Source organism: Passer montanus, unplaced genomic scaffold, assembly GCF_014805655.1.
Source record: "Passer montanus isolate IOZ18808 unplaced genomic scaffold, ASM1480565v1 scaffold13, whole genome shotgun sequence".
In the NCBI taxonomy this organism is placed as follows: Eukaryota; Metazoa; Chordata; class Aves; order Passeriformes; family Passeridae; genus Passer; species Passer montanus.
The window spans coordinates 1,138,180-1,164,274 of NW_024359832.1; the positions used below are offsets into that span (position 1 = coordinate 1,138,180).

Sequence of the window (26,095 nt, forward strand, 5' to 3'; positions counted from 1 at the left end):
ACCTGTTTCTGATTGTGGTCATTCTTAAAGTTTCCAAGCACAGTGAAGCCAAAAGATAGAGCTGCATCATAAATTTTACCCAGACACTGGTTGGTGGTTTAGGACTTTGCTTATTTTTGTATGCATTTTGCTGTAACATCTGTATCCGGCTAATTGAATTGTAGATGTAAGACATGGAAGGGTGCCTTTTCCCAGTTACAGAAAGGGTATTTGTTTTCAGGAGATTTTCCAGTACAATGTCAAATACAGCAGCAAAACATTTTCCATTTTCTTTAAAAATACATTCCTTGCCAACCCGTAAATCTCAACATCAAAACCTTTTGCCCTTAATGTCATTTGCAGTGTTCCAGTTTGCTGTTTGGTTTAAGAACCAATTAATCTAGTACACTCATGTTGATCAACATCAGAGATTCACCTGGTGAGGTCTGTACCATGTGTACTTGGTACCAGTGGCCCCCTCTCTCCGTTCAGACTGTAAGCATCAGTTTACCAGAGAAATGGAGGAAGTTCTTCCACACAAACAATCTGCAAGTAACTGCAGGCCTGTGATTCAGGCAAATGTCTCCATGAAAACAGCTACACCTTCAAGGGGAGCAGGAACAAGCCTGAGCTGAAATGGAAAATATCTCCACATAAGCAGACATTGTTCGGGCAGTAGGAGCTGGGAATGTGGGAGGAGCTTGCCTGAGATTCAGAGCAGGGCTCTCAACAAGAATAATGGCATAGTGGTGGTGGCAGCTCGGCAGCTTTCCCCTGAGAACATGGGTGTTTTCCAGCACAGAACTCCTTGTCACTGTCCCCCTGGTCCTGCTGCCACCAGCTGCCTGTACACTGGGCTCGTGGATGCGTTTTCAGCATCATGTGGGTATTGAGCGGTGCAGAACAAAACTGAGTGTAAAGGAGCATTCTTTAAATGATGCAAGAATGGAGATTGAAGCACAGCTCTGCCCTGATACCATCTTTTAACATGATTTAAAAAGTCCTTTAAAATCATGTGCTTTCATATTGCATGGCAAATTCTTATCTCATTTTGTGAATGTATTGGATGTCATGAATCTCAGATTTCCTTTGCTGATCCATATGTGTTTGCTTTTAACTGTATTCCCCCTTATATCTCTGCCTATATTTTTCTAAAATTAATGTCCTTTATTTTCTATCCATATTTTTTGCCTATCTATATCTAATTATTTACCTGACCACGGCCCATTAAAAATTTTCTGACATTTAATTCTTTATACAATCTTACTTAGATTTCCTATTTATTTGTGTTGTAGCATCACACAAGCAAACACTTTTAGCAGTATTTCTCTGCTTCTTTACAGTTTATTCCTCCTTTGCCCTTTGCCATTTTCCAGACCATTTTGTTGAACAGGTTGTAAGAACCGTTTTAAATATTTTAAATATATTTATGTCAACATGTGTAATATAACTCACAGTAACTCTCAAAGAATCAAACCCTAATTAGAAATACATGTATGTTGCTGATTTTATTTTTAAATTCTTTAAAGTTGTTTTAGCTTCTAAAATTAATAATAGTCTGCATGTTTTTATTGACATTGTAGCGTGGACTAGGCACATGATTTTGAAAAGGTTCCCTCAACACCATTCGATGGTTCACATCTCCAAGCAGTCTTGGAGCATGTGAATTGGTAGGGTTTCAAATGAAACTAAGCCAAAAGATGCCTGGTAGTCTGCCAGTGATCTCCAACCCAGTCATGAAACCCCAAGGATTCATTCAGGTCACAAGATGCAGGCAGACATGGTTCAAAGTATCTCTATCTTGAGATGTGTCTAAACTTTGGTACCATTTATTTTGCTGTATAAATCCATTCTTTCTCAGCCAAGTTGCTGGTAACATAGACATGGCCAATGGTAGTTAAAACCATGTTGAGACTGTCTTCACCCTTGTTGCCTTCTAAAATAGAGAAATTCAGCTCCTGATTAAGTTATCGCTTACTGCATCTTCATTTAAAAATGAATATGCTCTTCTGAGCTGTTCACTAATAGCAACAACAGCAGATCTCATCTGAACAGAGTGTACGTGTTTCAAAACAGATACATTGGGCTCTGGTCATTGTGTCAGCATAGGTAAGCCTATGTCAGGATTGCCTGTGCAAGCATTGCACTTGCTCTACCAGGAATTTTTGTAAGAATAATAATTAAGAAAAAAACCAAAACACAAACAAACAAAACCAAAAAAAAAAAAAACAACCAAGAAAAAAAGGAACAAGAAACAAAAAACCACAACTATGCAAGAGTGTGTTATCATATTGAATTTCTCTGGAGAGTTGGCTGCTTCTTTCTCCATCCAGCCTCAGAAAGAAGGAGGCGTGTAATGAGGAAAGCAACTCCTTTAAAAAACTATAGAGATCACTCACTGCTGTTTTGTTCAAAGACACACACAGGACATTAGTGTTTGCAGATGCTCTATAAAGATAAAAGACTAAGGCCTAGATGGGAAGAAATTATGATCTGCATTAAATAGATGGTGAGCCAGTTATTCTCTCAGTTACACTATTGCAAATCCCGTAAATTTAATTTCATTGTCAAAATGAGATAATGATTTCTTTTAAAGGAAATGATGACTAGTGAAAATGAAGGGAACTGAGAAGACACCAGAAAAAAAATTACAACAAATAATAAAGCGTGAAATAAATTATGTAATGTTATGAAAAGGAAAACTATTTTGTTTTAGGAAGAAATTTAAAGGGAATGAAAATCCCTTTGTTAAGGGTTAAAACTCTCAATTCTGTAATTTGGTCCCTCTATGCCAACCTTGCAAGAAGTTAATCAATCAATCAATTCTAACAATAATACTTCTATAGAAAATAATGGTATCTGATATTAATAGCTGTAGTTGCTGTAAAAAAAAATAAATTAAGGACTACCTGTAGAATGAACATGAAGACAACTTTATTTGACAGGTTTTGCTTTCCCATATAATGGAGGGGATTAGGTTTTTAAACTGGTATCTCTCATCTCTTCACACATTACCATATAGTATTTAAAAGGGAAAGAGAGTCTCAGGCACTCGTTTATTCCTCCCTTTCTCCCTCAGGGAAGCCACAGGACACAGTAATCAATTAAAAAGGTCAAAATATGCAAGGTCAAATGGCTTCATTTACTGTGACTATTAATCTCAGTTACATTCATAAATATTTTTTCATATGGGAACTTATCTTTCCACTCAGCAAAGACATGGGGACTTACTTCCCACTCCTTTTTTATTATCTCCCCTCTTCCTCTCATTATTTATTTCCTTTCATTAGTGTATTGTCACGAAGTACTGAATATAGGAAACTCAGAATCAGGCCCAATTCTCTGTCTTAACTAGGGTAAAATGCAAAAAAAATATGGTAGCAAAATAAAATGCCTGATCTCTAGATATTTAAAATTACTTTATCTCCCTTCTCTTTCTTACCTTTTTCATGTCGAAACGTGAAAGATTACCTGAAATATCAGCTAAGCAGGGAAATATTATCGTAATAAATGAGCATGCAAGTATGTGCCTGGTAAGTTATTTGATTAAACAGGAAGCTAGAATCCTATAGATATCCACAAATAAAGCCCCAAATCTAAATGACTGTATCGTTAGCTCATTTGTAAACTGTTCCAGATGTAAGATTTTGGCAGCTTTCCAGTAGGCTGGCTGCAGTCTGAGCTTTCCTGCATCCGCAGTGAGAACTGCAATGCCTGACTCTTCAAGGAAAAGCTCCACAAGGCTGATGACAAATTATATAAAGTAACAACCTGCCTGCCTGGCAAAGAGAAATCCAAACAGATCCCCGGGCAGAGAATGCCCTTTTTCCTGGGGCTAAGCTACAGCCGTTTGACCTGGATGTGTGATCGATCTGCATTATGCATCACCCGGTGAAAGCCCCTCTGAGGAGATCATTTAGTGATCATATCAGGGACTCCACTGCTAGAGCTTTGGATGTTATCTGGAAAAACACGAGAGACAGACGACTGGCAGGTGAGAATGACATTACATAAATATATTTTAAAATTCATAAGGGATCAAAATCTATAGCAGTAATTAGTGGTATCATTTGCATATGTGTCAATGTAGCCTCTGAGTATCTCTCCAGCCTTTTGTTTGTGTGTCATGTTACATCTGTGCTGTGCTAGGGTGGAACTGTGTGTGCTCCTCTAACTAGATGAGACAAACTTCGGTTAAAAGCAGAACAGCAGTGAATTTTGGTTCGTTATTATGGCACAAATTCCTCAGACTAAAGTGTGCTAAAGCATTTTATTTTGCTTCAGGTCAGACCTTGTGCTTCACTGCTGTGATGTGCTTCAGTGAGTTGCGTTACGGAGCGTTTTGTAGCCAAGGAGTGTGTCAGTTGGAATATCTGGGCTGTGCACTAAGCAATTACTGGTATTTCCTCTGGCAGGGATTTCAGTGCTGTGAGCTCCAAGTGAGTATCAGGTATGCCAGAACTAAGCTTCTGAGATATAAATTACCAGCCATCTATGTAGTTTCAGCCCACATTTTTATTTTGACTTGCAAATATTCAAAAACTGGGTGCAGAACATAGTAGAGGGCTGGAGAAGAAGATAATTTAACTCACTTTTTTTTTCTCTTCTATTATTGTCTGTTACCTGAATGCTTCTCAATTACCCTGCTGGGGTTTTTACTTTTATTTTGCAGCATTTAGAGGTTTCAAAAAAGGCAGCAGAAATGTACAATGGGTGTGACTGCCAGAGGGATTGTTTTGGTTTGTTTGTATACTTACAGTGGGGGTGGTTTATTCCAGGGGGAAGGAAGGAGGGAGGAGAAATGTGAATAATGATAAGATCGGATGAGATGACCAAGAGGCAGACTTTATGGCTTACTTATGTAAACTGAACTTTTACATCACTCTCCTGCGTTTACGTTTTGGAGAAATAAGAGTAGCTAAGTGCATAACAGACATTTGGTTGAGTACTGATTCCAAAACTGATTACATTGGGTAATCAGGCAGTGAGTGGCCATTGCCTATAAAGAAACACGTGGACAAAATCTGCTCTGAATTAGACCTACTCATAAAAACCTTGCTCTGCCCACGTGTATAAGTGACTGGATTAATTCTGTGCCTATTCCCATAGACTGCAAAGGAGAGTGAGTTTCCTAGGCAGAGGAATCCAGCTTTGCACTGTTTTACAGTAAAAGCTCATGGTCACAGGAGATGGGGGCATCATACTTACTTTAGTGCTCTGTAGGTGGTCACAAATATGACAGTGTCATAAAAGCACCAGACATTAACCTCTCTTCACAGCAAACAGAACTGGGCAGACAGTCCACTTCATCTCTCAAAAGAGTGTTATAAAACGGGGATTCTTTGGTAGCCTTAACCACTGCAGGACATGGGGCAGCAGTCACAACACAGGTCCTGATGATCAGGACAATGCTGATACTCCACTGCAAGAAGCACTGAGAGGAAAGAAATTCTGAGTGAAAAGGCATGGATGTTACACAGATCTATAAAAGGGAAGCCAGTGGGGCCAAGTCAGCCTTTGTTTAAACGGCATGTTGCCTGGTCAGCTGGATACTTGTTTACCCTGAGATTCATTGCCATTTTACCTGCTGGAGATGTTTATATGAATGCTTTGAAGTAAGCTTTTTAATTTATCATTAAGTTCAGAATGGCATTTGCATCAACAGACTCCAAGAACCTCTGGCCTGTGTCCACATACAACAACTGCTACCAACTGTCTTCTATAAAACTGTTTCCCTCTCATCAGCTGACATAGGAAAGCATTTAATGATATGTAATTTATACCTTCAGAATGTGACCTACATATGAAAGTATGCAGATTTTATCAGGATACAAAGAGAACTTGATAAATGTATATATTTAACCTTGCATATGATTATCAAATATTTGGAGGCTAAACAACTGCTAATTATATTTCTGGAGACTCCATCACATTCCTAGAATCGGGGAGTGAATGTGAACCCTTTAGCCCCTTTAGCTGCACTGATAAGGGTCGGCATGTTTTTATTCCACTTGGCAGCTGGTTATGAGCCATCACAGTTTTTATCAATACAAGGCTTAGATGTTAGAGGACCCTTAAAAACTGTGACAGTTCCATTTTCCAGGCTGTGCTGGTGATGTAGACTTGTCAGACCACTAGTATATTTGGGCTGCTGTCAGTCAGAAAATCTAAAAAGTAGTTGGAGTACATATTAGGTTGTATTCCAGAAAAGACCTCATGATTAACAGAGATTCAGGGAGACAAACAAAACAGCAAGTTGTGTTGCTGTTCTGTTTGTTCTCTGGGATATCAGCAGTTTAAACTGCTGACTACCTGAAAACGGTCATGAAGGGTCATGACACTGAAAGAAGAAATCCTCCTAGATCAGCAATTTGTGTTATCAGGACACGCCTTTAGAAAAGCACATTCTTTGCAAAAGAAAGAAGAAAATCTGAAATATGCATTCTTCATGACATATTCAAGACAAAGTAAATGTTTTGCCTTCAAAAACGCCTTCTAGCCTGCACACAGAAATAGCATGTCATGAAATGTAATTTGATATAATCATCAAACAGGGAGTACTATCTACTTCCTAAGTAGAAAATATATCATGGAAAACGTTTTTTTTCCATTAGATAAGAATGTTTGGAGAAGAGAAGACTTTGAGAAGGCCTTGTAGCAGCCTTCCAGTATATAAAAGGGGCTTACAAGAAAGCTGGAGAGGAACTTTTCACAAGGGCATACTGGGAAAGGACAAGGGGTAACGGACTTAAACTGAAAGACAGTAGGTTTACACTAGATGTTAGGAAGAAATTCTGTACTATAAGGGTAGTGAGGCACTGGCACAGGTTGCTCCCTGTCCCTGGAGGTGCTTGAGACAGGGCTGGATGCAGCTTTGAGCAGCCTGGTCTAGTGGAAGTTGTCCCTGCCCATGGCAGGGTGTTGGAAGATCTTTAAGACCCTTTCCAACTTAAACCACTCTGTCATTCTAGGATTCTGTGATCATGTAGTCTTACTAAAAGAAAGTGAGCAATCGTCCTGTACAAAAGGTATCCGAAATGTTTGAGATGCTGTTAAAATTTCATGGAGTAAATTGACTATAGCTAAAAACACTTTGATTTTGAGTGGGTGCAGTAAAGGAATGCAAATGAATGCAGCCTACCTTCTCAGGTCACCTCTGTGTGCTCTCCTGTACTGGGCACTGTAGAGCAGCATCCTGATGCTGCTTTCAAACCCCGGCACCAGGCCTGAGTTACTGCCTGTGCTGTCTCATCACGTGGCAGAGCAGCCTGTGATTCAGCCTGCTGGGATGGAGCACACTCATGTTGCAAATATTATACCATGTTATGATACATTGTTACTGTTCTATAAATTTGGTATAGCATATAAATATGGTATATATTTATAAAATATCTATCCTGAGGAGCAGTGAGCTGCAGATTGTCACAGTCACATCATAGCAGCACAGATCATGGTTTTCCACTCTGTCTTTTCTCCTCTTTCTTGATTTACGTAGAAAAATGACATCTAGACACATGTATATAGTCATATCTGGTGATCTTAAAATGTGGAAAATTATTCACTAGGTAAATCATTAAATATTTTCAATTTCTGGGACATCTAAAATGCCCACTAGAGGTGAGAAGAAATTTGGGGTAACAGATAATAGGGTGAACAGCAAAAAATAAGGACTAAGGAGAGAAGAAGACTTAAGTTGACAGAGCTTCTAAATAGGCAATGGTAATGGTAACTTTTCTTTTTACTGCATTCACAAGAAATAGATTTGGAGTTTCCAGTTAATTCCCCTTACAAATGTCAGTCCACATCCTCAGCTGAGAAGGAAAGAACATTCTGGCTTCTTCAGTGGGCAGACCTCCCAAAGAGACCAGGATTTCATGCACAAGGGCAGCAGCACAGAATGAGCTTTCACAGAAGAGGAAGCATAATTCTCAGCTCTCAGATGCACACACCCTCAAAACATTTTAGACAGATTACTCCTAGTGTCTTCACTGTTTTCTGAATTTACATCACCCAATGTAGTATTTATCTGCATTGTACTAAGAGCCATTATGTGCACCATACAACGTAACTAAAGATCTGGTGTCTACATTTTCACCAGCATTTTTTAAAATGCATGAGTACAACTACTAATCTGCCTCTCTTTTAAATTAAGGATCTTTTTTATGGTGCAAGAGTTACATTGTTTTCTGAAATTCTGGTATTATAGCAAATAAAATAAAGTGTAGGTAGTCTGAGGTTGGTGAATTACCGATAGTTTTGCTGCAGTAGCTTAGCTATTGAAAGTCTGAGGTAAAAAATTTGTTACTTGGTATTTTAAAAAGAAACTTTCAGCCATTCTAGTTGAAATTATATTATTTATTTACCTACTTACCATTTCTTGTATTCAATTGTCTTTTTTATTCTAATTTAAAGTTCACTAAAATTTCTCAATATTGTATTTACCCCAGGAGTGTATTTAATTTATACCTTTTAGCCTACTTAAGTGGGCTTTTGCCACCATTGTTTTTCTTGGCTTTCTTTTCTGTTTATTGCCAAAGAAATGCAAAATTGCTCAATTTCCAAGATCTGTTACAGACCAATTCTCATTATGCCTATTTTTCTTGTACTTGAATCATCCAGAAAGATTCTGTATGTCCTTGTAAGCTATTGCTAAAGATATAACCAAAGAGAGAACTCTGGGGTTGGTGTAAAAGTAATTCCATCAAACAATTCATTTCCATTTAGATTACTTTTAGAAGACTATCAGTCAACTTTCATCTAGTTTTCATGGTTTCAGTACAGGCTGGGTTATTTTTGAGTCTCCTAATGAAAAGTTTTCTGCAAGACCCTTTGGGTAGACCTTTTATTCTTTACTTTATGATGGTTAGCTAAAATTATACCATTATTTAATTTTTCTTTCTACTGGCCATTATCAATTTGCAGGACTTGTCAAGGAACACTGTGTGCATTTGCTGCATACTCTCTGTTCTTGTTGATGCCTAATTTGTTCTCCATTATCAACATCCCTGTATTTCCAGTGGATTTATAATTGCTGTTTTCTCTTGTACTTTCCTCTTAGCTCTGATGCCTTAAAACATAGTCATGTACAGATTGTGAAGTCTGTGAGTATATATATCTAATAAGTCTTAAACATTTCCCAGATATTGCTTATACTTCAAAGCATGTCTGTAGCTGTCTATAGCAAGTAAAGGAAGGAAAGAAAGGAATTTTTATCCTTTGAAATTTTTTTAAGCCCCAAGTTAAGTGAAGAATTTTGCACTATATTTCAACTGTCCTCAAAATTTATGCTCATGAAGAAGAGAAATTACTTCTAGAAGTGTTTGCTTTGTTCTGAGTTTGGAGAAAGATTTACAGTGTGCGTAGGTGAAATAAGGTCTTAGAAAATGGATATGTTGCAGAACCCAAGACCACTTGATATACAGCTTCAGATATATCACTCTTTGTCTCTATCAGCATTTTTAGGAAATTACTGACCCCCAATCTGGAGACAATCTCCTACAGGTTTGGTACTTTACTCAGGCTATTATATAAATACTAAACATAGCCACCTACCAAGATGTACAGCATAATCAGTTATTGGTTTGATACACATTTGTAAATAGAGCATAATTTCTGGAAAAGAAGCAGGAAAGCAGTAAATAACAATTATCGGATAACTAAAGGAGCTGTATCTATAATAAAGCAAGTGTAGCACATCCAGTGCAAAACACATGAATAATTTATTTTGGTTGAATGGTTAAATATCATTACCATGTACAGTTCCCTCCCTTTGAGAGTGCTCATAAGCTTTGCTGTTATTGACATAATTACTAAAAAAGCTTATAGTGTAAGCGTGATTTTTGAGAAAGCATCAGTTTCATTCTTGTAGTTTATTATTCTTCACGTCTTTCAAATTCAGATATCAAATGCAACCAGAAGTAATACATTTCATTAATAGCACATGCTTGTCTAATTTTTGAAAATATTGCCACACTAAATTCCAACAAGATATCTGGAGTATTGTATGCCTTTTTTAGCACTAAAAACTGGTGTTTTTATCATTGAATGACCGCAATTCATTTAAGGCAAAGTCCTTCAGTCAAAATACTCTCTCAAAATGGCATTGGGAATTAAATGCATCATTAGGTTCTTATTCCATATTCTGTTTCTTAATTTCTTACTCTCTATATGAAAATGTAGAGAAGTGCCAAAAAGGTTGTAGGTGCCTGTAATGTGAAGCTGGTGTTTATTTTCAACTACTGGAATGTCTTTTTTCCAACCCTCTCACGCTTCTAATTTGAAGTCTAATATCAAAGATGTTTGAAGCTTTCAAAAAGAAGAGAACATGTGCATACTCTGTCACCTTGTCTATTTGTAATAGACATTTTCATACAACTGAGCTAAATTGCACTGTTGGGAGGCTGGACAATTGGAAAGTTTTACATATGACTTTCCCATTTTCCTCCATTAGTGAAATTTTAAACATTTATCTCATGGAGCTCCACCATTTCTGTAATCAGGCAACAACAATGGCACTGCTTAGTCCAAGTTTACAATAAGAAGAACACAGTATACTAGCATATTGTAAAAGTGGTTGCTACAAAATCCTCATGCATTCAGACTACAACAGCTGGAGAGGATTATGGAAATACACCCTTTTTTCAGTGTTCTGGTTTTTTCTGCAGTCATTGTAGCCAATTCTAGGACTGCAGCAAGCCCATGTCCTGTCCTGCCTGAGATTTTAGGGATGTGCAGAAGAATCCAGTCCCCAGACACTTCAGCAATTAGGAATTTTTAGAAATAACTTCACTGTTTTCCTGGGGACTCCAAAATTATTCTTTAGCATGGGTCAAGGCGGAAGGGGGCACACCCAGAGCTGTCCACAAATCATGTCCAAGAGGAACTGAGCAATTGTATAACTCTGCACATGGAGAATGAGCACCCAAATGAGAAAATGTCACTGTTCCATCAGGCAGCTCTGACAGGAGTGGAAGGAAAAATGCAATACACCTGGCAGCCACCTGTTAGGAAATCAGCCTCATCATTTATATTTTTCAGCATGCAGGCTTAAATGTGGTACACGTTGTCAAATGGGGATTAAAAATGAGTGAGAAAGATGAAAATTATGGTCTGCTCTCTCCAGGCCCAGTTTTGTAATTCATCATTGTGGAAATTGCTAAACTCTAGTCTTAAATACTGGATAGCACAGATAAGTAGCATTGTGTCTCTGCTAGAAGTCTGTGCTAATGACAGACAACTAGGAGGCCTCATCTTCTCCTGCTCTTTGAACACTCATCTGCACTTACCAAAAGCAGAGGCTCACAATCCCCAGACCCAGCTCCCCAGACTGTGTATTCTTTCAGCACTGAGCAGCCTTTTGCACATCTAAAAGACCACTATATATTTGAAACATTCCTAAAAACTGCTGAAAGTGCTGAACTGCTTTGTATCTGATTGTTTGGAAGGAGTCTTGCTCACAAAATATTTCAACTGCTACAGTTCTGCTAACATCTGGATATCTTCCTTACGTCAGAGGTGGATGATGAGATCCAGATGCTATGACTTACTGATGTTTTCATTAACTTCTTAGCAGTTTTGTCTTTGTTTTGTTTACCAACTGAAACTTCTTAACTCCAACTCACATATGTGAGTGTTGCTGGGGAGAGGGGGGGAAAGAGCTGGAAAGGAGGGGGCAGCCAGAGAAATTAAATTAATTTTTGGCCCAGATCCAAAAGAACTGATTTCTCTTGTTACAATACTCTGTTCCAGGATATGCAGTCTGTGGGAAGGTCAGCCCCAGATGATAAGAAGCATTTCACCAAGCTGCTATTTTCAGTAAAAATGAGCTATATGATTTTCTAATTATGTTCTAATTTAAAAGTAAACATGTTAAGCTATGAAGACAACAGGAAATGAGGATGTAAGATAATATTAATGGCAACCCTGTGAACTTTGCATTTACAGACATGCTTAAACCTAATTGCCATATAGAGAATATTTATTACTCTGAGGGAATGCCACTATTGGAGCAGACACAGGAGGGAGCCTACTTATATTGTAGGCTACACATTAGGAAATCACTGAATAATTCTTTGGCAACAAATGGAGTAAAAAAAAAAACAAACCAAAAACCCCCAAACATATCCAATGAGCTGTATAATATTTATGTGGCAACAAATGCCTTATATTTGCTAATTATACAAATTATTATCCTGTACATACTATAGAATTGCTTTTACAAGTATTTAAACCATTTCCAAATACTAGTTTCTTCAGCTTTTTATCACTGCAAATAGAGCTAGGGCTGGCAGAACAGCTTTCCATTCAATCTACATCCTATTAAGAGGTTGAAGGGAATTTTCAAAAACTGACTAAACTTGCATTTGCATTTTATGTAGCCATGCACTTAAATTTTTTGAAGGGGTTGAAACGGAGAGAAACATCACAGCACATTGATTGCCTGACTGATCAATACACTTATTAATGAATGTTGCAGCACTGTGAAAGAAATTGAGATCAAGAAAATCCTGTTTTGAAGAGATTATAATCTGTCACACAATCACTGTCAGTGCTCAATAGGAGGCAGTAACATCAGAATCTGTAGAAAGATGTATCATGTACCCAAAAAAAAAATGCAGCAGCCACTCAGACCAGCACAGGCAAAGAACTTATCAATCCACTGATCTTCCTCCTGCACTGCCATGTTCACCAGCTTGCAGGAATATGGAAAAACAAAAAATGGGCCAAATTGTCCCAGTGCAGGAAGCATCTCCCTGTACAGTTTGCTCAGTGATACCAGAATTTCCAAACTCTTAGAAAGTCAGTTATCAGTACAGTTTATTTTTGAGTTATGGTTGTGTTTGTCTGAGGGTGCACATATCTGTGTTAATCTTATACAAAGGCAGCTAATAAATATAATAGTTGAAAAATATTTAGATTCTACTTCCAAGTGGTAAATTAAAGGTATAAAAAAAAAAAAAGAATGAAAAAAAGAAATGTATAACAGCTAGCCAGTCAGTCGGTTAGTTGGGCAGCAGCAAAAAATACAATAGCAAAAGTAGGTAATAAGATCTGAGAAGCTATTTTCAAAGCAATATCTTAAAAAGTTGTGATCAGATGTGCAAAGATGTAGGATTTTTTTACTTTATCCTACTTGACACCCATGTCTCTTGTGATTTGACTTCAAATGCATCTTTAATTTCTCACTTTCTCTTATGTTCTTATGTGAAAATAGAATGGAGCCCATCCATTACTGTAGCTTTTGGATTATACTGTATTAGAAAGTAGAGTGGTTTATGTTTTGCAGTTTCTCACAAATAGGGATGAGAGTTTGGCACATTTTTCTGAACGACCTGAACTAATAGAAACTGATTGCTGGAATGGCATAAGAAAAAAGGAAAACTGTATTCTGCTTTTCTCTTCTTTAAATCTTGAGGTCTCTCTTGTGTACCAATACAATTTCATTTGGCAGAGAGAGAGATAAGACAGAACCAATACAAGGCTGTTCAGCTTTAGATAATCTTTTTGTTGATGCTCCAAAATGCTCTTAGTCTCTATCAGTATTCAGTTCAAATTTCACAGCATTCTTTCAGATACTTGATGATGAAGTTCTGTTTTGGCAGCCATCCTGCAGTAGCAAAGTATATGCCATGTGAGCTGAAGGAACAACTGGCCTGCCCTGATAAACCATGGGCAAGAAGAGTTTGGTTTGGTCACTGCCAGCCACTGCCAGCAGAAAATCTCAAGGCTTTAAGCTGATACTGGTCCATAAGACTGAGGAAAATAGTTATTTGTCTTGTCTCATGTAGAGTTCATATATTATTGAATGTTCAATATGGTCTTTTTTCTTTTACTCTGTTCATTAATCTGATAGTCTTCCAGGTCACTATCTGTGAAATATATAAAGGAAGGCATGAACTCAAAAGGCAAAGTAAGCAGTTAGTTCACTTCCATCCAAGAGTCTCATATAACATCTCGTGCTTTGCAATATCATTTGTCCATCTTTGCAGTCAGTATTCAGAGCTGAGGGACAGAGACATGACTGTGAAGTGTTCCCACAAGGCTGGTGCAAAAGAAGCCTGACCTCAATCTTGTATTTTCTCTCCATACCTGCTACTTGTCAAGACATCTCTATTTTTCCCTCAGTGAGGTACAGAGCTGCTTTGTGTGTTGTGCTTACCTTGATATACTAGCTCTTACCATGCCTACTTCTCTTCATCCCAAACACATCCATTTAAAGATGATAAATTAAACCTTCATGCATGTGGTATTCATCTGCCATGATGTTACTTCTGATCAGTAGTTAATCAAATATTCCTAGTTTTTGAACCCCACACAGAGAAAAAAAGCATAATAACATTTTTCAATGCAGATGAAAACAACATTACTGAGTAACCCGATTGAGAGAGGGTTTACTTTACCTCCAATTAGTTTGTTAAGAGTGCTTAATAATTTGGAGGAGATATAAATTTGAGTGATCTTGCTATAAGGTAGTTCAGATCAAACAGAAAGTTTGGTAGGTTTCAAAAAGCTAAGAAACCTTAGATAATAATTTTGAGGACAGTTGCTGAAGTCAAGAAGAGCACTGATTTTGTTTCCTTCTGCTTTTAATTGATGGCACAGTGAATGTGCACAATTTCATGTAATGGATCTGAAGAAAAAAACTCTCGTTTTTTTCCTAACATGAGAAGATGATGCCTAAAAATGTCTCATTGTGCAGAACCAAGGCAAACAGGATTGCAATCAGACATTTATGTTAATGAATTTGTTTGTTTTTCTACTGCAAGAATTTGCTGACATATCCACAATCCCAACTTCTAATACAGAAGTGCTGACCATATTCTTCTGTGCACCACACATTTTAGAAGCCTGAGAACCTAATGAGGATTACAGTATTGATAAAATCCTGACATTCAATATTTTAGCCAGAATTAGAGTGGGTTTGTTCACAGTTGCATCAACAACGAAAAGGAATATGATGTTTCCATATCATTTTTTCAATTCAATATTTGTACATACAGTGCACACCTGCACACACACACACACACACACACATATATATATATGCTTCTTGTGCTTCTTGCTATGTTGATTAGTCTTCTGGATTCCTACAATAAGTGAATCAGATAGGAAGAATGCTTAAGCAAAAAAAAAATCTCATATTCAGAATTTCTCTAAATTTCTCTAATAAAGTTCTCTAATAAGACTGTTCCTTGGCTTTAAATCTAATGCTGGAGTCAATCCAGAATTCCTGGCGAGATGTTTACTAGTTGACGCCAGTTCATCATTTTTTTTGTGTCTCAAATCATATGGAATAGCCACAGTTCCTTTTCTGAGGCAAAAAAGAATACTATGACCTGCAGCTCTAATCTTCTACCTCATACATACCACAAAATCTCACACAGTAACTTGCAAATTTGAGAATTCTATATGGTTCATTTTAATTTTTAAGTTCAGATATCTATTTTCTGAATTTTAATACTCTAGTAGTAACTTATATAATTTGATTTTGAGTCTTTTGTTCACTGGAAGATGAAATTATCCGTAGTCTGTTAGGACCCTCAAACAAGCATTCAGATACTTCCAAGCAGGAAAGAAAATTACTGCACAAATATTTATCACTGACATCAGCACAAGTATTGTGGAAACACAGATTCCTTGGCTTATTTCCCAGCCATGGCAGCTTTTAATATGACTTGGAGCCACTTTTCAGTTTGGGTCTGTCCTTTGAAATTACTTGATAAAATCTGTTCCATTTCTTATGGGCATATGTTGTCATCTATAGGCTTTAAGGGTTTGGCCTGCAACCTGACATAGTAAGATGTCAGATTACATATGTTCACTTCATATAATTTCAAAATAAACCTCCTTCTGTACCCCTTAGAAATGTGGTGGTGCAGTGAAGTATATGCACATCTATGTTCCATGGAATGCTAGCCTTACTGAAGCTGACTGGTGTATATCTGTGTTATAATCCTCTGGAGATTTTTTTCTTCAACTGAATATGCAGAACAGTTAAAACTCAGTGAAAGTGTAAAAAATGAGATATTAGGTTAGAGATTAAACATCTGAATTTGTTGATGAAATATTAGATATAAATGTAGATATTGCTAATGAATTTAACTTGGGAAATTTCTTATGTATTTTGTAATAGGCTATTGTGTGTGAAGCAATAAAATATGATGATCTCAAATTGGAATACTTTCTCATTACAGAAAATTTGAATAGTTTTTGACTTACTAGAGTAAGGAATTTTGCTGATGTGAAAGCAACAATAACTTCACTGAGGAAAGAATGTAGTCCAACAGAATATCCGTGTATTGAAGATAGGTATTTTGATGAGATTTCAAAGACCAATAAAAAGATAGTCCACATTTCTCAATCTTTCCAACTACCATGAGAAGCAGAAATTATTTAGCTAACCTAAGTAGAAACGCTTGTAACATGTACTCTTACACTTTACTGCCATTGCAACATTTATGGGTGACTATAAAACCTAGTTCCTTTCCCAGTATCCCACTATCTGAATTCCTATATTGTTCAATCATCCATCAGATCTTTGTGTTTAAGAACAGAAATAATGACAACCTCCTTTATTTTTTTTTTCCTCAGACTGCAGAAAACAAAAATGATTGCTAAGAAGCTTGTCTTACTCCTTTCACAAGTTCATCTTCTTCTTCCATGTTTTATTAGTACTATTTATAATACTTCTTTCGCTCATAAGACATCTTATATTGTAATGTCATTGGGGTTAGCATCCTCACACAGCCTGCTTGAAAGCTGAAACCAGTAGTTTCTGATCCCTGAGAGCCCACCACTGCTTTTAATAAGATCTACTGAAGCTGTTAGGAATTAAAGGTCATTACGGCTTTGTGTATATTTGGGCTATTTGGCAAAATTAGCTTGCCTTGGTGGCCTGATGGGTAATGATGAGCACATCTGGTTCCATTTCTTCAGAGCTACCACAGCAAGATGTAATTTCAAACATGAGGTTTCAGTATTTACCACCTGGGGAAATCCTCCCAGGGATTTAACTCTTCTCTGCCCACTTTAAGATCATTTACTCTGGTTCTTCCTTTGTCTTCAGTGCATTAAACCATTTCATTCCCTCCATTTCAGTTTTCTGCCGGGGGCCAGTTCACAATATGAAGTAGAAGATTGTTTGTGACAAGGACAGACAACACCATATGTTCATGCAATGCCTGGAACAGGTGCTGGGCCACTCTAACTTATACATCTCTCCATAGTGCTGTAGATGAAATTTTGCTTTAGCACAGAGGGTTCACAGCAATGAGTAAACCTGACTTTTTTTCTGAGAAGGCTCACATACTGTATAATGTGTTGCAAGAAAGAGATCAGAATTAGACCTCCAGGAAAATTTATCTTTAATAAGTAGGAGTATTTAAGAAATTATTTAATTAAAAACATTAAAAACTATGTATTTCAAAGGCAGTTCAGTTAAAATGTTAAGTTCAGTACCACAAAAGGCATAGCAAACCACCCCCCAGATGACTATAGTACAGTTTCTTTGAGCTAGAAATACATGCAATTATCTTTATTACAAAAATGGTATCATATTTGAAATATTACTAAAATCAACTGCTCTGTACATCTTATAACTTTTCTCTCTATCTTTTTTGTTTGTTTGTTTTTTGGTTGTTTGTTTTTTTGTTTGTTTGGGGGGTTTTGGGGGTTTTTTTGGGGGATTTTTTAAAAATTTATTTTGGTGGTCATAACTCATTAAATTGAAACCACATGAGTGGAAATGAGGAGCAGTACAGATGTTCAGCTACACACCGTTACTAAAATCAACTGCTCTGTACATCTTATAACTTTTCTCTCTATCTTTTTTGTTTGTTTGTTTTTTGGTTGTTTGTTTTTTTGTTTGTTTGGGGGGTTTTGGGGGTTTTTTTGGGGGATTTTTTAAAAATTTATTTTGGTGGTCATAACTCATTAAATTGAAAGCACATGAGTGGAAATGAGGAGCAGTACAGATGTTTAGCTACACACCGGAGTACACCAGAACTTCCATTGATATTTTCCTGTATTCTTAAAGTAGATGAGGTTAGATTACACACCTGCCTGTTTTACCATTAATGCTTGCTAGAAAGCATAAGAAATAATAATATATTATTCAGAAGTATAAGAGGAGTTTATAAAAACCAGGAATAGTTCAATGGGACCAAAATCAATTTATAGTTATAATTTATATTAATTTATAGTTGTTAATTTTAATTAATTTATGGTTGTTCATTAAAAGCAGACTGCATTTTATACCCAGCAAGTGTTGCCTTTTTATTTTGTTTCAATTATTTGCATCTTTCTAAATCATCATGAGAGCTGGAGAGTGGAAACCTCTTCTCCTGTATATCTAGCAACATAACTAAAGTCTCTACATGGATTTGTTCTCTGTTTCTTCCTATTTGCGTGAAAGCTGGAATACAATTAAATTAAGGCAAGACCAAAACAGGCACTTGATCTTGAAGCAGACAGCAAGTAGGGTCATCATCACTCTTATGGGTAAACCCATAAAACTGGACTTGACTTAATTGCCATCAGACATCTGGCTGCTCCTGGAATGTGGCAAAAACATGATGCTTTCAGCAGAAAGGTGCCCCAGCATAGCTTTTTGAAGAAAGCTAGAACAGAAGACTGATAACTCATTAAAAAGAAAAAGGAAATGGAAATAAAATTCTTGTACTGAGACTGAATCTTATCTGCCTAACTGAGACTTGCTCTCCCATTTGCTTAACAATTTTCAAAAAAATTCTCATGAAACATCTGTAACCTGTCCAAGAAACTAGTCTCAGAGGAATTTGTGTCATCATCCTCAAAACACTTCTTGTACTTATGACTAACACAAATAAATCAGTATACCAGAACTAATTTATAATGAGAAAAAAATCACGTCCCCTGATGTTTAATTTGTTTACTAGATGAAATCATTCTACTAAAAAGCCTAATACATTACATAAAAGTACTTATTTTATGGGTACAGAATAATTAGTACTTGGAACTGCTGAACGGGGGTAAGCAGGAAACAAACTTTGCCTTTTCCTTATCAAGACACCAATTTCAACAGTATTTGAATTTTCTTCACCGTTAAGGGATTTTTAATACACTCCACAGCTTAACTGAGGTTGGGAACATCATATTATCCAATAAGTTGTGCTGAATATTGGAGGGAAGTCCTACTCCAAAATATTTTTCCTTTTCCCACACACTCAATCTGAAGCATGCTATGTGCCATAATGTGGATGAATAGGTATTCTTGTCAAAGAGAGCATTGTTTATTTTAATAGAGTTACAACAAGTACTCAATAACAAAGTGATAGTAACACTAGAAGAGACCCAAAATACACGAGCAAGCCTTCCTTTTCTCCTGTCCAGAAGCAATACAGAAAGTCCCTTCATGTTGGAAGCCCCACATGTAGTTCCACTGCCATTCCAGTACTCCACATATGTACACAGAAAGAACACTTCCAACTTGAAACGCAATTTTCCAAGGAAAGGCAAAGAGGAAAAATCTGCATATTCAGCAGTTCTGACATTTTAAAGCTAATGTAAGCCCACCCTTTGCAGAAGAGTGTTCCTTGCAAATTCAATTCTGTTTAGCAGGACCTCCTTTCTTAATGCTCTCCCTACAACATGCATATGTAATGACATTACCCCATAAAAATTCCCCTGGCTCAGTCTGCTCCCAGTGTAGGTGTGCAGGATATGAGTACAGCCACGGCTCCAGAGAGCTCATCTTCTCACATGAGGGCAGAGGAAATTTTGTAGTGCATATCTATAGCTCTGTTCTTCAGTTACTGTCTGTTACACAAATTAATTCAAAAGCATTTTTGTGTACATAATGGTAAAAGGATTCAAACTTTATTCTCACTCACATTTGAGCTCTTGTAACAGTGCTTAATACCCCGCTTCTTTGAAGTCCCTTTAAACTCAACAGACTGATAGAAATAGCAGTGAAACTCCATGCAGTTTTAGAAACCATCCTTCTCTCTGCTCAAGGTGAGGGTGAGCAGTGCAGCAGTGGCTGGAACTACAGCTTTTTAGGCAGAGTAACTCCTTTTAAGAAGAGAATAAAACTGCTGAATCTTTACAGCCAGTCACAGACATGCCCAGCTGGTAGAGACTGTGCCTCAGCCTTATCTTATTCTTCCCCCTGTGGGGACAGACTAATGAAATTCTGATCTCTTGGCCTAGAAGCAGGCAAGCATGAAGGTGGGTTTTCTGCTTTTTTCCCCACAAACTCAGGGTGAGCTGATGGGTTTACCACTGAATTTCTTGCATGCAAATGAATGCATCCACACTTCACTGGGTATGAGAACTTAAAGATAGGAATAGCCTTGCATAAAAAAAATACAGTGGGGTTCAAAATCAAATTTTATTGTTAAAATATATAATTCCACTATGTAGCAACAAAATGGACTTCCAGGAGAATCAGTTTGCTATTTGTACCTTAATTTTAACTCAAAGCACATTGTAAATATTACTGTAGTGTTAAATAATTTGTAGTAAATTAGAATGTCACTACAGGTAAAAAAAAAAAAGAAAAAAAAAAAAAACCAAAAACATAAAAACCTCTGCTGAGACATACCTATTACGAAGTTTTATTAATTAAGGGTGAAAGGAGAAATTCAATAGCAAATCTCAAAATGACATGCATAACACAAGACACAAATGAAAATCATTCAGTATTGACATTCACTGGAGGAAAATGAAAGGAGCTTACTATTTAACTTACTACTTTCTGTAAAACCTTGTGAAACAGCAATAAAACCAAGAATCTAAATAACCCATCTATTTCAGGAACAGCTAGTAAACTAAACAAACAGCAACATGGATGAATCTTGTTTTATCTGTCTTTGGCATGACTCTTCACAGTTTCTTAGCAGCTGCTACATTAAAGAGCACTCCTGAGAGAATGACCTTTGAGGCTCTGCAAGTGTCTTTAAAATTCTGAACTTTAAAATTGGCAGACTGTCTTCAAAAAATATTTTGTATGTATGTCAGGACTGTCATGTATTTGTGACACTGTGTGTGGTCTTATAGGTCTCATTAAATCCTGTGACTAAGTAGCTAATTACATGCAATATACTATACTGATAAGTGTAATTAATAGGAGTAAATGGGACCCCCTTGACTTATGCAAATAAGGCATCATTAGTTTATTCAGCCATCTGTTCTGATTTGAGTAGGCATTTCCCAGTATGCCAGAAATTACATTCACTTTAGTTTTCCTCAAAAATTATTATTAATTATTCTGACTCATTCTGAAGAAAGATTTTTTTCTTCTCCCACCTAAGTTCATTCCTTACAGATAAGCAAAGATCAGCTCATCTGACAGGGAATTACCTCTGTCCTCACCATTCACACCCTTAAAATATCATCAAGAAATCACAGCAGCTGTTTGCAGAGATATCGCACTTAAGGCGGTAAGTGACACGAGTGCTTCATAGCTCTGTATTTACAAGATATCAAAGTGGTTTCTTAGAGAGTAGTGCAATTTCCCTTCTGCTCTGGTTGCATAAAATCAGTGAACCCAATAAACTAGAAAAGCCTCATTAATGGAATCAACTGTCCTTTGTAAGTGAGCAGCAGAAGCCAGCAGATCAAAGGTGCCCCACTTCCTCCAGTAGTGCCTGCACATCTGTTTTTGTTAGATCAAATATGTGGCTAAGCCTTCTGGTTGACAACAACAAAGCTTTTTGCTATTACTGTTTTTCCAATATATGCTGACTTCAGTTTTCAGCCCATCTTTTTCTATAAATACTTAAGTGTTTTAACATGAAGTTATGGGTCTGATTGATATAAGCTTTGTCTAAGTTTAGCTACAGAGTTAGAAGAGATGTGATGCCCCTCATCTGGCTCATGTAAATAAAAAGATTAGACTGCACTTTACTGGAGTTACGTTTTCTTCAAAATAACACCAAATGCATCTTATACATACTTTTTGCATCTATATCCAGCTACAAACAAGCTCAGGACTGGATCTGCTATTCTATCTGTAGGTGTGCTCTTGTTTTTGAAAAAGAGATAGAAATCATAAAGAATGGTATAACCTCTGTATAGTTTGAGAAAAAACAAAATAAAATTATCATTTTTTAATAACATATTTAGATGGGACCAAATTTGAAGAGTTGAGTATTAGTACATAAAAATCAAATTAGTTTCCTTTCCTGTTTAAATACTAAATTTCAAAATATAATTTTTTTAACAGCAATCTCTAAGAATTGTTTTCTTTTCTACTTTTTATCAAATAACAAAACCTTAACACTAGCAAATTAAAACACTGCCTACTCAACACCGTTCTGACTCTCTTTTGTATATTTTTCTACAAAAGATTTTGCAGTAGGTCATGTTTATTGAATACCACCTATATCCCATTAGCACAAACTACCCAGTTGTATTAGACAGGTAATTGGAAAATGTACTAGAAGCTACTTTGTGAACAAGTGTTTTCATTCTGAAAGTGATCATGGATATATATGTGGCTAGCAACCCACTGAAATTATAAAACCCTAATCTGATTGTGATGAACTGTAATTATAATGAACAGAGGGACAAAAAAAAAAAAGTGAGGGAAAGGCTAATCTATTAATGTCCTTGACAAAATTTTCTCTGAGAAGACAGTAAGAGGAGTCCTTTGAATTGTTCCCTCTCCTTCCATCTGGCATGCAGAGCTGAGGAAGTTGATCAAAGAAAACAAAAAATGCCCCATATTTTTGTTTGGTACTGCACATGTGTGATTAAAGGCAGTGCTCAGTGCCTCGTGCTGGTGTGACCCAATGCCCGTTGGAATGCAGCTGACTCCCTCCTGCTTTGGTAGATAGCTGAAACAGTATTTACAAGATGAAGAATACTGCAAACCCCTGAGTTAATCCAGCCTCCAGTCCAGCACTTCACAATCAGGGTGATTGCATTACAGAAAAAGAAAAAGAAAAAGAAAAAGAAAAAGAAAAAGAAAAAGAAAAAGAAAAAGAAAAAGAAAAAGAAAAAGAAAAAGAAAAAGAAAAAGAAATCCAAACTTTCCTGTTTATCTGTTTAGAATGCGGGAGTAATCTGAACAATTTGGAAAAAAAAAAAAAAAACAACAAATCTTGTCTAAAATATGTCAAGAAACCCTTCTCTCTCCTCAGGAAGGAAAACAGATAATTTTAATTCTAGTGTTTCTATTTGTAACCTAACATATTTCTTCAGCAAAAGGAGACAAGCAGTGACTTTAAATAGGTCTGCTTGTTTCCTCTTGTTCATATCACTCCCCCAAGTGCTCTCCACCCTATCCTTTTTTGAGTGATATCCTTATTCATTCTTATTTATGAAGGTTAGGTTATCCAATTCACTTACGAAGTCAACAAGGCAAGTTAACCAGGGCTTTGGACCAATAGCAAATGTTACATTTCATATACCCTAAGTAAAAACTAGAATAGAATAAACCTTTATAAAAGGCTTCAAGGAAAATGGATGTATGAAAAATGGTCTTTCGTATGCTTATTTTCTTTCCTTTATTTCCTTTTTATTTGTTTGCTTTATATATTTCCTTTGTTCACAGATGACTTGTATTTGTTTAAAATTACACAGTGGTTTGATTCTTACCAACTTTAGATAGCAGAGCAAATATGTTTATATAAAGCTGAATTATCCTTTCCAAAGATGGAAATTATAGCCAAAGATTATCCTAATGGAAAACTGACCTCTTACCAGATTTATTCTTCACACTATGAACCCAGTATGGAAGATAACAAGCATGCAATTCTAAATTTTCTAACTGCACATCATTTTGCATGCTAGTCTCATAGTGAGTCCAGCAGGGTCTGGGCTGTGTGAATCTGCATGTAGAATTTAGAGCAGAGTCATAGAAATATGTTGAATTGGAAGGGACTTATCAGGATCATTGAGTCCAACTCCTGGCCCTGCATAGGACATTCCAAGAATCATATTGTGTGTCTGAAAGTGTTTTCCAAACACTTCTTGAACTCTGCCAGTCTTGGTGCTGTGACCACTTCCCTGGGCAGCCTCTTCTAGTGCCCAAACACCCTCTGGTTGAAGAACTTTTTCTTGATATCTACCCTAAATCTCCCAGAACTCAGTTTCATGCTGTTCCCTCAAGTTCTGTCACTGTTCATGAGTGAAGAGACTGGTACCTGCCCCTCCACTTCTCCTCAAGAGGAAGTTGCAGACCTCAGTGAGGTCTCCCCTCAATCTCTTCTTCTCCAGGCTGAACAGACCAAGTTCTTCAGCTGCTCCTCATGCAGCTTCCCCTCAAGGCCTTTCACCATCCTTATGGCCCCCCTTTTACATTCTCTGAGAGCTTAATGCCTTTTTTATATTGTGACACCCAAAACTGCCCCCAGTACTCGAGGTAAGGCTGACCCAGCTCAAAGCAGAGCAGGAGAATCCCCTCCCTTGTCTGGCTGGTGATACTGTGCCTGATGCACCCCAGGACAGGTTCGCCCTTCTGGATCCCAGGGCACTGCTGACTTATATTTATTGTGCCAGGACTCCCAGGTCCCTTTCTGCAGCTCTCCTCTCCAGCTTCTCATTCTTCAGTCTATATTCAATCCAGGTTTGCCACAGTTGCAGAATCCAGTACTTGCCCCTGTTAAACTTCATATGGTTGGTGATTGTCCGTCTCTATGACTTGTCAAGATGTCTCTGCAGGGCCTCTCTGACCTCGAGGGAGTCAACAGAGCTGTTCCCACTTTAGTGTCATCAGCACAATTACATAATATTCTTAGTATTCCTTCAAGTTTTGTGTCCAAGTAATTTATGAAGATTTTGAAGAGCACAGGGCTAAGGATGGAGCCCTGCTGAACCCCACTAGTGACCAGATGCAGCCTGATTATCACTCCATTCCCTAAAACTCTTTGTGCCTGACAGCCTTGAGCCAGTTGCTCACCCATCACATGATATGTTTATTCAACTGAGTGCCAAACATTTTGTCCAAAAGGATCCTGTGAGAGACAGTATCAAAAGCCTTATTGAAGTCCAAAAAAGTTAAATCTGTCTTTTCTATGTCATCTAGGTGGGTTATCCTGTTGTAGAAGGAAGGTTCAACAAGCAGGACTTTCATCTTGTGAAGCTGTACTGGCTGTGACCAATGACTGTCTTGTCCTCCAGGGTTTTTTTAATACTTCCCAGAATAATCTTTTCCATGACTTTTCCAGGTACTGAGGTGAGAGTGACAGGTCTGTGGTTTTCCGAGTCCTTCTTCATGTTCTTATTTAAAATTGGGATGATATTTTTCATTTTTCAGTCTCCCAAGACGACTAAAAAACATCAAGAGAGGCTCTGGGACAACATCAGTGGACTCATTGAGCATTCTCAGATGAATCCCATAAGACCCCACAGATTTCTAGGGATCCAGCTGGAGAAGCAGATCCTACACAAGTTCAGGGTCTGGGATTTGATCATTCTTGCAGCAATGGTCTTCCAGCTCAGGGCACTGAGACCCCCTTGGTCCATCATCTGTGTTGAAGACGGAGGCAAAAAATGCATTAAACACTTCTGCCTTTCCTTGTCCCTGTTTAAGAGATGACCATCCTTATCCTGTAACCAAACAATGTTATTTCTACCTGGCTTTTGCCATTATTATATTTGAAAAAAACCTGTTTTTATTGTCACCCACACTTCTGGCTAGCTTCAACTCCAGTCAAGCTTTGGTCACATGAATTTTCTCCCTACAGCAGCAAGCAGCATCTCTTATTCTTCCCATGTCAGCTGACCCTGTTTTTGCTGGGCTTACACCTTTATTTTTCTTATTTCCAAGAGAACATCCCTACTGGGCCAAGCCGGCCTTCTGCCTTGTCTTCTTGACTTGAGAAATTTGGGAATTGCCTGCTCCTGTGCCTTGGGAGGAGTTTAAAAAGTAAAAAGCACTGAAGGTTGTGTCTTGCAAGCACAAAGCTTAACCTACAAAAATATTGAGCATGGTCTACATGTATCAAACTGCTCACAAACAATGGTTTTAATTTGTCAGCAGAATTAGACCAGAACCTAAAAGTATAAATCAGTAAACTAATTATCGATGTGTTGAAAGTACACATTTAACAATCTGAATTATCCAGTAAAGAGTATTTATTTTCAGCTGTATCATGAGTGTTAATTCAAATCCATAACATTTCTGTAATCC

General features: G+C 37.2%; 1 protein-coding gene across 6 annotated transcripts in view; it reads left to right on the top strand.

The window, feature by feature from the left end:
- Positions 1-26,095, top strand: part of DLC1 (DLC1 Rho GTPase activating protein) — a 244,253-nt gene that overhangs the window by 141,971 nt on the left and 76,187 nt on the right. The window contains exon 1 of one of the 6 annotated variants that reach the window (XM_039698938.1): positions 3,649-3,973. The exons of the other annotated variants lie outside the window; for them this stretch is intronic. Within the exon in view, the coding sequence (XP_039554872.1) occupies positions 3,859-3,973 (115 nt within the window). The 5' untranslated portion in view covers positions 3,649-3,858. Of the gene's footprint in view, positions 1-3,648; positions 3,974-26,095 lie in introns of those variants that run through there. 6 annotated transcript variants of the gene reach the window in all.